At 35.7% G+C, this 14,781-nt stretch overlaps 1 protein-coding gene across 2 annotated transcripts in view; it reads left to right on the forward strand.

The window, feature by feature from the left end:
- LOC150087253 (oxysterol-binding protein-related protein 11-like) overlaps window positions 1–14,503 on the forward strand; it is a 359,580-nt gene extending 345,077 nt beyond the window's left edge. For both annotated transcript variants that reach the window (XM_090371101.1, XM_090371102.1), the window contains one exon: window positions 14,391–14,503. In XM_090371101.1, the coding sequence (XP_090227227.1) occupies window positions 14,391–14,453 (63 nt within the window). In that variant the 3' untranslated portion in view covers window positions 14,454–14,503. The remainder of the gene's footprint in view (window positions 1–14,390) is intronic.
- The last annotated feature ends 278 nt before the right edge of the window (window positions 14,504–14,781 follow it).

Here is a 14,781-nt window from a genome sequence, read left to right on the forward strand (position 1 = left end):
TGTATAATATTGAAGATAATAATATAGAAGATAATTTAAACAGACAATTCTAAGCTGGATTTAAAGAAATGCAAGAGATATAAATATCTAAAAAAAAAAAAACAAAAAAAAACAGTATATACATAAAACTTATCGTTATCTACCCACAATCTAGATGACTTCAACAGAGAACGTAATTTAATCCAACAAAGAATGTAATTTAATAATTAAAATAAGAATAAATGTAAAGTATAAGTCATATCTACCGTATCCAGGACATAATGTAACAACTAGTCGTCATGAAATAATAATCCCTCTAGTGAGTATATATGTGGTGACCCCATGTGGATATGGTAAAAATAATTAATTAAAATTAAGTTAATGCAAAGAGAAACATGCAAATAGTAAGAAGATTAAAAACTAATAGAGTAGGAATAATAGAACCTGAACTCCTACTCTATTAGTTTTTATTCTTCTTATTATCTGCATGTTTCTCTTTGCATTAACTTAATTTTAATTAATTATTTTTACCATATCCATCACATAGGGATCACCACATATATACTCACTAGAGGGATTATTATTTCATGACGACTAGTTGTTACATTATGTCCTGGATACGGTAGATATGACTTATACTTTACATTTATTCTTATTTTAATTATTAAATTACGTTCTCTGTCGGGTCAACGATGTTCAATATATGCTTACATTTATACTATCTTTCTTTTTATTCTAAAAATTTTTAACTACCTTTAATTGGTTTAGATTCAAATTACTTAATCTCTGAATTTTTATATATCTTAGCAGATATTGACCATTACAGAAATAGAGAACTTCTTGTCGGTTTTTGCCTTCAGTTTGGGTGGTTGGCGCCATTTGAAATCATCTAGATTGTGGGTAGACAACGATAAGATTTATATTTATATCCCTTGCGTTTCTTTAAATCCAGCTTGGTATTGTCTGCTTGAATTATCTTCTATATTATTATCTTCAATATTATACAAAATATTTTATACACATTATGGTTGTAATGCATAATTGCTCTAGCAAGTTCATTGGCCCATAAGTATTAGTTACAGTTTGTTACAATTTATTAACTTTCTTTCCATATTACTCATATATATATATATATATATATATACAAACATATTCATGGTGCAAACAAAGAAGGGACTAGTTACACATTAATCCCCCCATTTGCCCAGTTTCACTCAAACTTGCACATTGGTAGGATCACAGCACACTCATCCCTTCCCACCCCCCCAAAAAAAACCTAATAATATAGCACCAATCTGGTCACCACACAGTTTATACACATGACTTTAACTTGCAGCCACAATGTTTTAAATTTTTATATATATATATATTTATATATATATATATAGCAAGGGGGAAAAAAATAAATAAATAAAATAAGGATAAACAGTGATAGAAGGGAGATAGAAGATAACTAATAAAATATGTATAATAAGAAATAAATAATTACAAAATTTAGAAAATAAGGATGTTGCCACACAAGTTACAAAACTGGCCTCTAATCAGGTGGCAAAAGCCAGAATTGCAATCAAAATAGCAACATGTTTCTATTACCACAAGCCAAGGTAAAAAAGCACCACATGGTAAAAAGCATAGATAAAAATGAAAATAAAATGTTTTAAACAAAATAAAAATTACAAGGATTAAGGGGGGGGGGGGGTAGAAAGAAAAAAAAACATATGCTACATGGGTGTGGCATAGACTGAACCTGACCCTGACGTCTAATACTCTGGTTAATCTCTTGTTATCCATTTGTAACACTTCACACACACATAATACACACTGTCCAGAGCAATTTAGCATCCCACTCAACACTACTACCAATATCAACTTTATTACCAAATTTAATATTTTAAATAGAAGATGCCTCACATTCCCCTATATACATCCACAGCATAATACTGATAATCCAATATAAAATAACCAAACTAAATATAATTAAATAAAAAAAACTTTAATTTTTTACATTTACTTTAATATGCTCAAAGCCCAGACCGAAAGTTTTTGTAAGCACCACTGTAAGGCCCCTCCATTGATCTTTTTTGACAGCGGCGTAATGCAGAGATTTTACTTCTCTGATGAAGTCCCTGTTTGAGGATCTTCCCTTTTTTTGAAGAAAGCATGTAATGTTGACTATCGAGATTTCCTCTTTCTTTCTTTGAGAATCTAAGAATAAGGGCCAATGGACACAATTACGCTCCTTTTCACTTTCACACTCACTTTGCTCCCAGTCGCAGTTGATTTCACAGAGCTCATCAGTGAGGATCTCCATGACTGAAAGGATGCACTACAGATCACTTCTATTCATAGATTTTAGAGGATGTTCTTCATCTTTTACTTTCTCCTCCTCCTGTTGGCTTAGTTCTTTAGCCAAGTCTTCATTGTAAAGCAGCTGTCCATGGCTATCCAACAGCTCTGTTACATCTTCAGCTGTAACCTCATCTAATCCTGCCTCTTGTGCCAGCCTGCTAACGTCTTCAACAATGTTCTCCATTGGCTCTAATCCTGTGAAATCATGAATAAATTGTGGGAAAAGTTTGCACCACACTCCATTCAAATAGTTTACTGACACTTCCTCCCAACCTGCATTGATGTTATTGATGCCCTTCAAAATGTCGAATGAGTGCTAATAATCCTTGATAGTTTTGTTTGACGTGTCCAAAACTCTCACCATTTCCATGGAGGTTTGGCAGAGGCAATAGGCTTTAAAGGTTGCTATTACCCCCTAGTCAATTGGTTGAAAAACTGAAGTGGTTTGGTGGCATGTAAACAACATTGATGTCCAGACTTCAAGCAAGGTTTGCAGAATGGTCATGGGCATTGTCCAAGAGAGGAAGAGCCTTGGCTGACAACTAATTATCTTGAGGAAAATGGAGCACAGTAGGGCAAAAATAGTTTGTATACCAATCCAAGTAGATTTCTTGTGTCACCCAAGCCCTCCTGCTCCATTTCCAGTAGACTGGCAACATGGCTTTGTTTAGGCTCTTGAAAGCGTGTGGTGTCTGTGATTAGTACACCAACATTGGTTTTGATTTTAAAGTGCCAGAGATATACGTGCCCAGCAGAAACATTGGCCTGTCTTTTGCAGACTTGAAACCTGGCTCGCTCTTCATGGGCAATAAAGATTCATGATGGCAATTTCTTCCAATAAAGCCCAGTCTCGTCAACCTTAAAAATGAGATGTCGAGGATAATTATCCTCCTGTACAATAGCTTGAAACTTTGCAGGAAATGCTGCAGCTGCCTCGCCACTTAATTTCAGACAATGGCACTTACTACGAGATTTAAATCGCATGAACCATCCCTTGTTACCTAAAAATATTTCATCACCACCCTCTTTTTTCTTAAGATCTTCAAAAATTGACATTGCCTTCTCAGTAATAACAGCTTGGGTCAATGGAATGTTTTTTTATTTAAGTCATCCACCCACAATGACAGTTTCTCCATTTTTTCTAAAAGTTTACTTCTGCTATAATTTACATCGCACTTACTGTTGTTGCATTGACTGTTTTATTTTATCTGCATTTTTCATTGTGGTACTCACAGTCAATGGAGGCAATTTCATATTTCACGCATTAGGATGTGTCTGATCAGCTTCCATTCTACGAATTACTGCCATCTTTTTTTCAAATGTGATAGATCTACATGACTTTTTAGCAACATTTTTATTTAAAACCATTTTCTTAGTTTTTGTTTAACTTTTCCTCACATATCTCCACAATATAAGCTATTTTTTCCATTCTTATGTTCATTTAATTTGTTTTTTTACTCTTAGAAATTAGATTCAGATTGAAAATTAATTTCCAGGTGCCACTATTGTTTAGTTTAATATATATATTTCATTTTTTCTGCAAGCTGTTGCGTGTAACTTTGTATGTTATCTCAAGTCTGTTGCTCTCTTTTTAGGCTTCTTGCTTTTTAGTATGCTTTTAGATCTCTTTACCTTAACTTGTATTAGAATAATATGTTATATGTCTGTAGAAATTTCTGTTATCAATTCCAGTTTCAATCTCATCTTCATAGCATTCACCTTAAAGTTCTCAAGCCATTTTCTAAATCCCATCCCCCTTGTAATTTTTATTTTGGCAACAAAAAAAAAATGTATTCTCATTTTTATTTATTATTTTTATTTATGTTTATGCTTTTTACCCTTTGGCTTTACATCAGAAATGAAGACACAAGTTACTATTTTGTTTGCAATTCTGGCCATTGACACCTGATAAGAGGCCAGTTTTTTAAGTTGTGTGGAAACATCCTTATTTTCTCAATTTTTTAATTATTTATTTCTTATGCATATTTTATTATATTATCTTCTACCTTCCTTCTATCACTCTCTATCTCCCACATTTTCTTTCCTTTTTTTTTCTCTCTTTATTGTCCATGCTCTGCTTAGTTTTAGCATTTCTGCCTTTGACTGCACTAGACTACTTTCCCATTTTTCTACCTTGTTATTTTCCCTTTCTTGTTATTCCATTCAACATATATATACCACATATCCTTTGGACATTTTCATTCGTTCAACACTCTGAATGTAGACAACACAGATTTTTATTCTTTTTGCAGTTTAATAAGTTCACTCAAATGTTCCCTTCTCGGAACATTTTTTTCCGGAAAATGTGCCATAACAGATTGACTTTTTTTTATTTTACTGATTAAAAGTATGCATCATGCAAATACTCGTATAATTTTTTGTGTTTTTTATATATATTTTAGTAGAAAATACATGGGAGTAATTAACCCATTCGGGTTATTATCTAGTGTATTCCAAAAAAGTTTGCAAATTATACAAATTTTTTTAATAAATTAGTGCTTGAGCTAAAAGAAAGGAACAGAAAAACACTCTTCACTAATTATTATAAAAATAAATTTAAAAAATCAAGTGGAATGCACAAGCAGTAACCTCCCACCACAAGCAATAATTGTGAACTAACTACATTCTGACACACGGCCGCTGCAAGTGGATAGGCGAGGTAAGCGTTGCTTACGGGCGGCAGTTCAAGAGAGCGCCAAAATATTTTTCAATATTTCTAATTGGTTAACGCTTAACAGTATTCAGCATTTAGGATGGCAAATTTTATTTTGCTTACTGGCGACACATAGGAACGCGTGCTACTGTTCTGACATTGCTGTAAAATAAGTAAATATAAGTAAAATGAAAGCCAGCCATCTGCTGCCAGACATAAGAAAATCCTGAGAAATCTCGGGATTTATCTGGCTAATGCAAAATTAGCAAGATAAATGCCCAAGAAAATACATTTAAATCCTAAATTTGGAGGTATTATTGTTTGCTTCAGGTTGTATTGTATCCCGAGATATTTCATGTAGTTCCAAATAACTTTTAAAACTAAAAACAAGATATCTCGGGATAATCCATGAAGGGGTTAACAGCTACATCGGAATTTCCACAGCATGAAGCTGTTGCCCCAGCCTATGCGAAGCTCCTCTCACACACTAACATTTACCCATGTTGCTTACCCTAAGAATAATAGTCGTAGAACATTGTTGGGTTACTGCTACACATGTGCAGTACTTGCATTTGTCGATTTTAAATTTCAATTGCCATTTCTCAGGCCATCTCCCTAATTTGTATACATTTTGTTACAGTAACATGATGTAGACAAATTAGGGAGATAGCCTGAGAAATGGGCCCAGTGCTGAACCTTAAGGGACTCTGCTAATTACATTATTAGCAGAGTCCCCTAAGGGATAACCATTCTTTCTCCTCCCACTCAATTATCTCTTTATCCATAGCAGTGACTTGCTCTTAATGCCACAGTACTCCAGTTTGTACAGCATTCTTTTATGTGCTACAGTATAAAAATCATTAATTAAATCCAAATATACAATATCAAAATTATTTTTTGTATCCAGTTCCTTTGTTACTGCATCATAGTATTCAATCAAATTGGTCAGACAAGATCATCCCTTAAGAAATCCATGTTGTGACTGCAATATAACTGCACTCCTGTCTTCTTGGGCATTACTTCTTTAACCAGTGGCTCCATTATTTTTCCTGAATCAGAAGTTATGCTACCAGGTCTGTAATTACTAATGTGTGATCCTTTGATTCCTCTTTGTGCATTAGAGATACATTTGCACATCTCCAGTCCACAGGGACCTGAATCCAAAGATGGTCTTATAAATATGGCTTAGGGTTTTTTTTACCTACTTTGCTGCCTCTCTTAATATAATTGGATAGATTCCATCCACCCCAGGCATCTTTTTTTTTTGTTTAGTTTCAAAAATTTCTCTTTCACTTTCCTCTTGGCTATCGCAAAATCATATTTAAGTTCTCTGTTAGAATCTTATAAATTTCTGGCATCCCCTTTCGTAAAGAATTCCTCATGTTAAGATGCAAAATACCTGTTCACTTTGTCTGCGACATGAGCAAGCTCATCAACAATTAAACCATTGATATCAAGTGGACCAATATAATTCATCCCTTTCCTTCTAGCATTTTGCATAAGGAAAGAAATCTTTGCATCTTTTACCAAAGACTTCTCATAATCTGCAGGCTTCTGTATCACCTGATAATTTATATGCATCCCCATGTATGTTTCTTCTCTGCCAAGAGTCTCATTAGTTTGTCTGACATCCATTTAGGTTGAAGCCCTGTACATGTTTCTTAGTTGGTATTAAGTTTCTTAGTTGGTACAAGTTTCTTAGTTGGTATTAATCTATGATTACTTCAGTAGTGCTGCATTCCTATGTGCGGCCAGTAAGCAAAATAAAATTTTCTGCCCTAAATGTTGGATAATGATAAGTGTTAGGCAATCAGAAAACAATACTGAAAAAAATTTCTGTGCCCTCTTGAACTGCCACCCGTAAGCGATGCTTACCTCTCCTACCCACTTGCGGCGGCTCTGGATTACTTCAATGAATGCTTACCCATTTAGAATTTGCTCCTACTGTACAGAATTTAAAAGCTGTCTGAGACCACTGTAGTCACCTTTACAAATGCACAGAGCAGGAAGAGCAGTCCTGGGGGAGAAATTTTATTAAATATTGTGGATAGGTTATCAGCAAGATAAGGGTTAAGACATTTCAGCATAAATTGGGACATCTAATCATCTTATGGTAGCAGTCAGGAATAGGTAATTGGTCAGTGACTGCAATGGTTAATTGCCACAGTTAACTGCAGGGTGGCCCATCATCGGGTGCACACTCTCATGGATGTCAAAACTCATTAGGAGCCTCTGGCTAGCTGGAGAATCCAGCTATGTAGTTCATTCACTGGTCAAGATCAGTCCTTGGGGATGTTACTGGTGTGTGTTAATTATAGATAGGTTACTACCTTTCTTGAGTGTTGCTTCTAGATGTTCGTTAATGGCTGCAGCATATTGAAAAATGGCCCTGGAGTGAGAAGGCAAATCTATATTCAGGTTATTTACATTTAGTATGAAGGTGCTCTTTGGTATAGAAACTATTAATCGATGATAGAGTCTACCAAGCTTTGGAATGTGCTATGATGACAGATGACTTTCTTGGAGGCAGCATAGTTAGAAATTTTTGGATTCACTTAGGAAATGTATTGTTGAACTTTGATCACAACACTGAAGATGATCTCATGGAATGGCTGATGCTGCTTCAAGTGTGCAGGATTCAGATATTTAGGTCCTCTTTGGCTTTGACTGCACTTAATGAAGTTACCAAAACAAACAGTTAGTCCAATCATGACAATAGAGTAGAATAGTTAGTCTGATCATGACAATAGAGTAGAATAGTTAGTCTGATCATGACAATAGAGTAGAATAGTTAGTCTGATCATGACAAGAGAGTCATGATCATACTAACTATTCTTTGCTACATTCCTGAACAATGCTTGTAAGAGAAGAAATCACCATGTCAAGTAATTGGAGTCCTCTTGGCCATTGGTTGATGAGAGTCATGTCTAAAGTCTTGAAGATGGCTTTCAGTTTTCCACTGAGGTATTTCAAGTGGGTGGAAGATTGAGGTCCCTGTAAATGATATGGTAGGCTAATGGGTAGAACTGGTTAATAAGCCTATTGAACAGCTCATCATCACCTCTTGAACAAGTCATAAATGAAATTTTAGGATAACAAATACAGCACTGAAAACCTGCTGACTGCAAAGGAGACAGGTTCTTTGTCTTTCTCTAGGATGTTTAAAATTAGTAAATTTTCAGTTGTGTGCAGTTTACTGCAGATCAACCAGGCATTCTGAAAGAAACTTGCAGGTTTAGGCCATTTTCACTACTGTATATGTTGATGGTGGCCTGATTCTTAGTATCCTGCAGTGGTTTTTCCTGTAGGATGAGACAAATATGGGTATCTTCTGATGGTTGCTGTAGTCCTGGAATATATTTATAGTAGGCATGCCCAGGTGGGGAAAATCAGTAGTACTTGGGTATCTAGAGGGCCTTTAGTCAAGTCATCAGCATGAACAGGTTGCTTGGTGCAGGTGGTGGTCCAAAGATTTTGACAGTGGTTACCGGATTGTAGAATGGGCGAATTTTCACACCTACCAGCCAGTTTGCTGGGTGTGCTAACGTTTCTAGGTCACAGGCATCTACTTCAATTCTAAACGCTGAATAAATAAATAAATAAATTTTCTGTTTATACTCCAGGATGACCAAACAGTCAGAGGAGTTCATAAGATAGACAAAATACAAGAAACAGCAACGTATTCAGTAGTCACAGGCTTGAACCCGGTCACTCAAGGCACGTGTACTTATGCACCCGCGCGCCTGACCACTAGGCTACGGCGGCCTTGAATAGGTTTCACTACAAACAAGAAATTGTTCTACAGTAGGTATTAGGTACAGTTCTTCTTTTATCACCTGTGTGATTGTTTGGTCATGTGTTTATTATTATTATTATTACTCTTATATTATTTCTCCCTGATGGGAGTTTCCACTTCATGATGGGTATTGCTACCAAGTACACAGGGTGGTTGTTATGTCTGGTGTTTTATTGTTGGTGCAGGAACTCTCTGACTATCCTACAGGTGTTCAGGATTGCAACTTTCTGGAGTTCCTTGTAGGTGTTCACTGGGAGACCTATTGCTGCTAGGCTGTTATGTAGGGTCTTTGGCACCATACCTGTGGTTGACATGATGATCGGGATGGTCGTTACTTGTTGCATATGCCACATCTCTTTGATTTCCTGTCTTAGGTTCGTGTACTTCCTGATTTTTTCCCCATGGGTTTTCTGCAGGTTGCCAGTATTTGGTACCGCTATGTCAATCAGATAGGTAGACTTTTCCTTCTTGTCCACAAGGGTTATGTCCGGTCTGTTGTGCGGATTGTCCTATCCGTTATTGTGGCACGGTCCCAGTACAGCTTGTGGGTTGGGGTCTCTAGTACTGCCTGGGGTTCGTACTTGTAGTACAGTACACTTTCTTCAATCAACTTCTATTTCCTTGCTAACTTCTGATATATTATCCTAGCTACCTGATCGTGTCTATGAGTGTACTCAGTCTGGGTGAACACCTTGTCCTGCAGTGATGGGTTGTATCGTTTCTGAGGCCAGGTGGCATAGTCGACATGTGTCATCGAACACTCCGGGCTCCTTAGCGATGTATTTTCTGTAGTTCCTGGTGTTGATTACCTGGTCTTGGATGGCGAGCATGAATCCTTCAGTCTTGGGGAAGAGTGTCCCAATCGTGAGCCATGCATTGGAAGCAATTTTATCTATGTGATCTTGATGAAGATCATTGTAGTGTCTGCCATGGAGTGTCTTCTCTGCCCATCTTTCTAGCTTCGTTTGTACCTCCTGGTTGGGGGGCTCCTCGCTTAGGTTGAATGGGGGTATGCCGCTTGTCTATCTTCCTTATGGCCTGGTGGAGTGCTGCTGTGTGTTTTTGGAAGTAATCCTTCATGTTAACTATCACTGTCTTTTGTTGCTCAATGAGGTCTATCAGGCCCCTTCCTCCTCCTTCCCGGGCAATTGTCAGTCTCTCCATGGCAGATTTCGGGTGGTGTTGGCAGCTCTTGGTCATCATTGTCTTTCTCATGATATCCTCCAGCTCGGTGTTAATCCAATCTGTGACCCCGAAGGAGTATGTTAGCACTGGGATTACATAGGTGTTTTATGGCTTTAACTGTGTTCCCTCTATTCAGCTTTGCTTTCAGCAGGCTTCTGAGTCTCTGATGGTATTTTTCGGTCAGGCAGGCAGACTTTAATTTCCTTGTGCTATAACTGCTGAGCCTGCATCATCCCCAAGTATTTGTAGGCCTCTCCCTCTGCTATGGCTTCGATCTCTTTACCAGTCTGCAGCTGGTAGTTTCGGTTGACTAATTTTCCCTGGTGCAATCCATGGGTCTTGCATTTGTCTAGACCAAATTCCATCCTAATATCATTGCTCAATTCTTTGGTGATCTAGAGTAGTTGCTGGAGGTGCTTCTCGGTTCCCACGTAGAACTTAATGTCATCCACGTACATCAGGTGGGTGAGGATGTACAGGTTCTTCCTTCCTTCTTTGAGGTTATATTCATACTTGCTACTGTTGAGCATGGTGGATAGTGGGTTGAGTGCTAGCCAGAACCATAATGGGCTCAGGGCATCTCCCTGAAAGGTTCCTCTCCTGATGGGGATTGGCCTGGTTGTGATGTTTTTGACCTTAATGGTGGTACTCCATTTTGCCATGGTTTCTCCTAGGAAGTTTGTCACTATCGGATTGACTTTGTAGATGTTCAGCGCCTCTATTAGCCAGCTATGAAGCATGGAGTTGAAGGCCTTGCGGTAATCGATGTAGGCGTTACTATTATTAGCTATATGGTGTAAGGAAGCCTGAGGCTTATGCTGCACCAGCCAAAAAAAATTTCCGAGTTACCTTAAAAGAGAGAGAGAGAGAGAGAGAGAGAGAGAGAGAGAGAGAGAGAGAGAGAGAGAGAGAGAGAGAGAGAGAGAGAGAGAGAGAGAGAGAGAGAGAGAGAGAGAGAGAGAGAGAGTCAAAAGGGAATCACCAAGAAAGAAAAGATTGATGATATCCAGCTCAGGATCAGATCAATGTTGGAAACAAAAATGCTATGCTGCATATTTCTTATTAGTTGATCGGCTTGAATTCTTGATTTTGAGAAGTATCTACTACAGCTCTGCACTATGCCTTGTAAAGCTGATAACTAGGGCTTAGCACAGGTAAGCATAGAGTTATCACCATTTGGGGAATGGAGGAGGAGGAGACCAATAACATTTCCCCATTGAGAATTAGTAGAAGCGGAATATTAGTCAGCTGCATGCAGGTAGTGATGGCATGGGGTTGGCAGAACGGATACAGAGCTATTGTTTTTCCACCAGCTGGTAGGTGCATTTTCCTTAAAACAATGCAATCACCTGGCATCATTATCATTGCCAAGATAGTGTTCAATATGAAGCACTGCATTTGGGCTAAAGGAAGATAGAGGCCTTTTGCGTTTTTTGTGGCTCTTTACATTTGGAAGTAAATGAAGGTGAACTCATTACTCTACAGAAATTGGTTTCATTTATGGAAGAGTGGGGGAAAGTCGGTACTGTTTTGTAGATTTTTCCTGCAGTTATAGTTTGTAGGCTGGCCTATCTGTGAGTTGTTTTTAGGGTTTTCATTTCTGCTGTCTGGCAAATGTTAACATATATTGGAAATTTTGTAACTTATTTTTACGTAAAATGATTTTTTCAGTAAAATACAGAAAATATCCACCAGAAGTGGTGTTATTTCCTTCTGACAATATTTACAAAGTTTTAGATCCCCTGCCCCCCAATATAATGTGCACTATCTGTCCATTCAAGACTGTGGAGAACAATGAACATTGCAAGTTGCCAATACATCAAGGGCATTGAACAAAATGCTATCGTTAGTGTGATAACATGGTGTAAAATAGCTTCCGATATATATACACACATTTGCCATACATAAATAAATAAAATTATTTATTCCTCAAACTAACACACACACACACACACACACACACACACACACACACACACACACACACACACACACACACAAGAATTTATATATACGTATATTCTTGTTGTGTGTGTGTGTGTGTGTGTTCATAACATACAGAAACATAAATATTATGAGCGGTACTGTTAATGCCTATTCATTTTTGCTAGGGTTATAGAAAGTTATTACTTTTAATTAATATCAGCTTTATATCTGAAAGAAGTTTCTTGTTAATATTCCCTTTGTGTATTATAGCCTCTGTCTTCAGTTTCACAGTTTTCTGTTTTCTTTTAACTAGAGTTCTTAATGTGACTTCCTTATTCAGAAGTTACTTGAAGAACTTTTAAATAAGGTAATATCACTGAAAGTCTGTTTTATTATTTGTTTAAAATACAAGACTCCATTAAACTAGCCTGTTTCAAACTTATTGGTTCTCATCAATTAGTGCATATTTGACAACTTGTGAACAATAAAGCAGCTCTATTGCCACATGGCATAAAGAATAGAAATTAACTTCTTTAAACTGCATAGCAACTCAGATTGCACTAATCAAGACCAACTGCAATCTGATGGGAGACCATCAAATCTTGAACAGACAACAGAACAGAATTTCAGTGATGTTATTTGTTTAAAAGGAGTGCTTCTTGGGATGGCATAATAAAGAAGTTTGCTCTCCCCTTGAATATTAAAACAATAACATTACTTGTGGCACTTAATTCTGCTGGCCATTAAATCTGTATTTACTAATTTATTTCATAGCCCATATAGCTTTTTGCTGTATTAAATACAGTAGAACATCAGTTATCCGGAATAATTTGAAAGGCTGATTCTTCTTATTTTTTATTATTATTAATGGTAGTATTTCAGACAAATTTTTATTATGCTACAAGAGTATTTCTGTTTTTTTTTTTTTTTTTACATCATATATCTGATGAAATGTTGGATTAGGACTAATGGGTTTTCTTCAAAACTATGAGTGATGGTGTTTAGTCATTTGCTTCTGTGAACCCAATTTTCCATGACATATTTTGTTTACTTTAGCTCCAGATTCGGTAAGACTACAGTAATATTGGCCCGAAACTATGCGATTTATTATTGTTATCAGATTTTTATGGTAAAATGTCAACAAAAAAGAAACAGCACTGAAATGGGCAGAAAATCAGGAAGAATGCAATATAATCAAATTGATATTACTGTATTAAGGAACTTGAGAGATTTAGCAGCAAAAAAAAAAAAAAAGTCACAACAAACAAAACATAAAACAATCGAACATTATTTTAAAAAATTACTTTAAATTTTTTTCCACATAAAATTTGCAGTAAAATACTTATCCAAATATACATACATATGTAAATGTGTGAATATAAGTTATTATTATTATTTTTAATTAAATAAATTTGGCTTTTTTTTCATGCTGTTTAAAGTCTTTCTTTTACCTTAATACAGTATAATGGAATTTATTTAATTTTACTTTATGTTCGGTTATCTGGAAAAGGTCTGACATTAATTATTCTGGATAACTGATGCTCTACTGTAATAGAATCCATATGTGAAATTACATTTAGAAGCAAGTACTGCAGTTTTTATTGTTGCATAGTGTTTATCTTAATTCTTTGTGTTACTAAAATTTTGTTCAAGAATCTGACCTACCATGTGTGTGTGTGGGGAGGGAAATACTCTGCACACAGGGTGAAGTATGTAATAAAAATTTTGTTGAAATTATACAACAGCATATTGAAGAAATAATGAGACTTATATGCATTATTAAAAACATTTCTATTAAAATTGAGAATACTGCTCCCAAGTAAGGGACTAATGTTCCTTACTTGGGAACAGTTAGTTTGTTTAAATCTACTCATAGATGCATGATTAAAATTAAGATTGAATTAAAATAATGACTGGCACCACAATACATTTCCTATGGGTAACGTAGGAAATTGCTATCATTCAAGTCCAAAGAAATCAACAGACATGATAGTTGCAAGTTTACTAGTAAAGAATTCAGAGTTCCACATAGTAGGAAATGTAATGTGGCACCGACTCGTATTTAATTTGTTATTTTAATATACAATTTAGGAAGTAGTAAATGAAGTACAGCAATGTTAATGTATATAATATTTTACAATTTAATAAATCGTCCTGATCCAGAAAAGTTTTCAATTTCCAAATACATTATTCATGCACCTCAACATTTATGATAATATCACATTCAGTTAACCAAAATTGAGTTTAATAATTCTTATTGTACTTAAAATCAAAAGAATAAGTTCCATTACTTCTCTTACCTGTGAAAGCCTTGGACTTGTGAATACTGTTTCAAGTCTCCCTCTATGGTTTCTAGTAATAAAAATCATATTTAAGAACAAATGTCAAGCATGCCAACATGTGACAGGTGTTAAATGCACTATAGTTCATTAATACAATATTTTCAATTTTTATAATCATCTATGCCATAGTTTGTTTCATTTCTTCATTTTTACTTTACAGCTGTTTCAGAAAATAGAAGATGACTGGGTTTACAAATATCCATTACCTTATGAACCATCCTGAAAAAAGGCAACTTTAGATGTATAAATTAGTTTCATTATCAGGCTGCCAGTCATTATTCTGTGACAATCATCATTCCTGAATCATAAACAAACTTGATTATTGTTTGAAATTTGGATTAATTTTAAATTTATCTAGTCAAATTGAAAACTTATATTTTGAAAATTATTCTTTTGGAAAAAAAAATATATTAAAAGCCTTTATTTTAATTAAGATGTGACATGGTAACAAATTTGAATTTTTTTATTTTATGTCTTTCTTGTTCCCAAGAAATTATCTATTTTTATCAACTTTATCATGCAGCAAGTAATGGATCATAATCACTCCTAAA

This window comes from Mastigoproctus giganteus, chromosome 4, assembly GCF_048544385.1.
Source record: "Mastigoproctus giganteus isolate SK-2022 chromosome 4, ASM4854438v1, whole genome shotgun sequence".
Lineage (NCBI taxonomy): Eukaryota > Metazoa > Arthropoda > Arachnida > Uropygi > Thelyphonidae > Mastigoproctus > Mastigoproctus giganteus.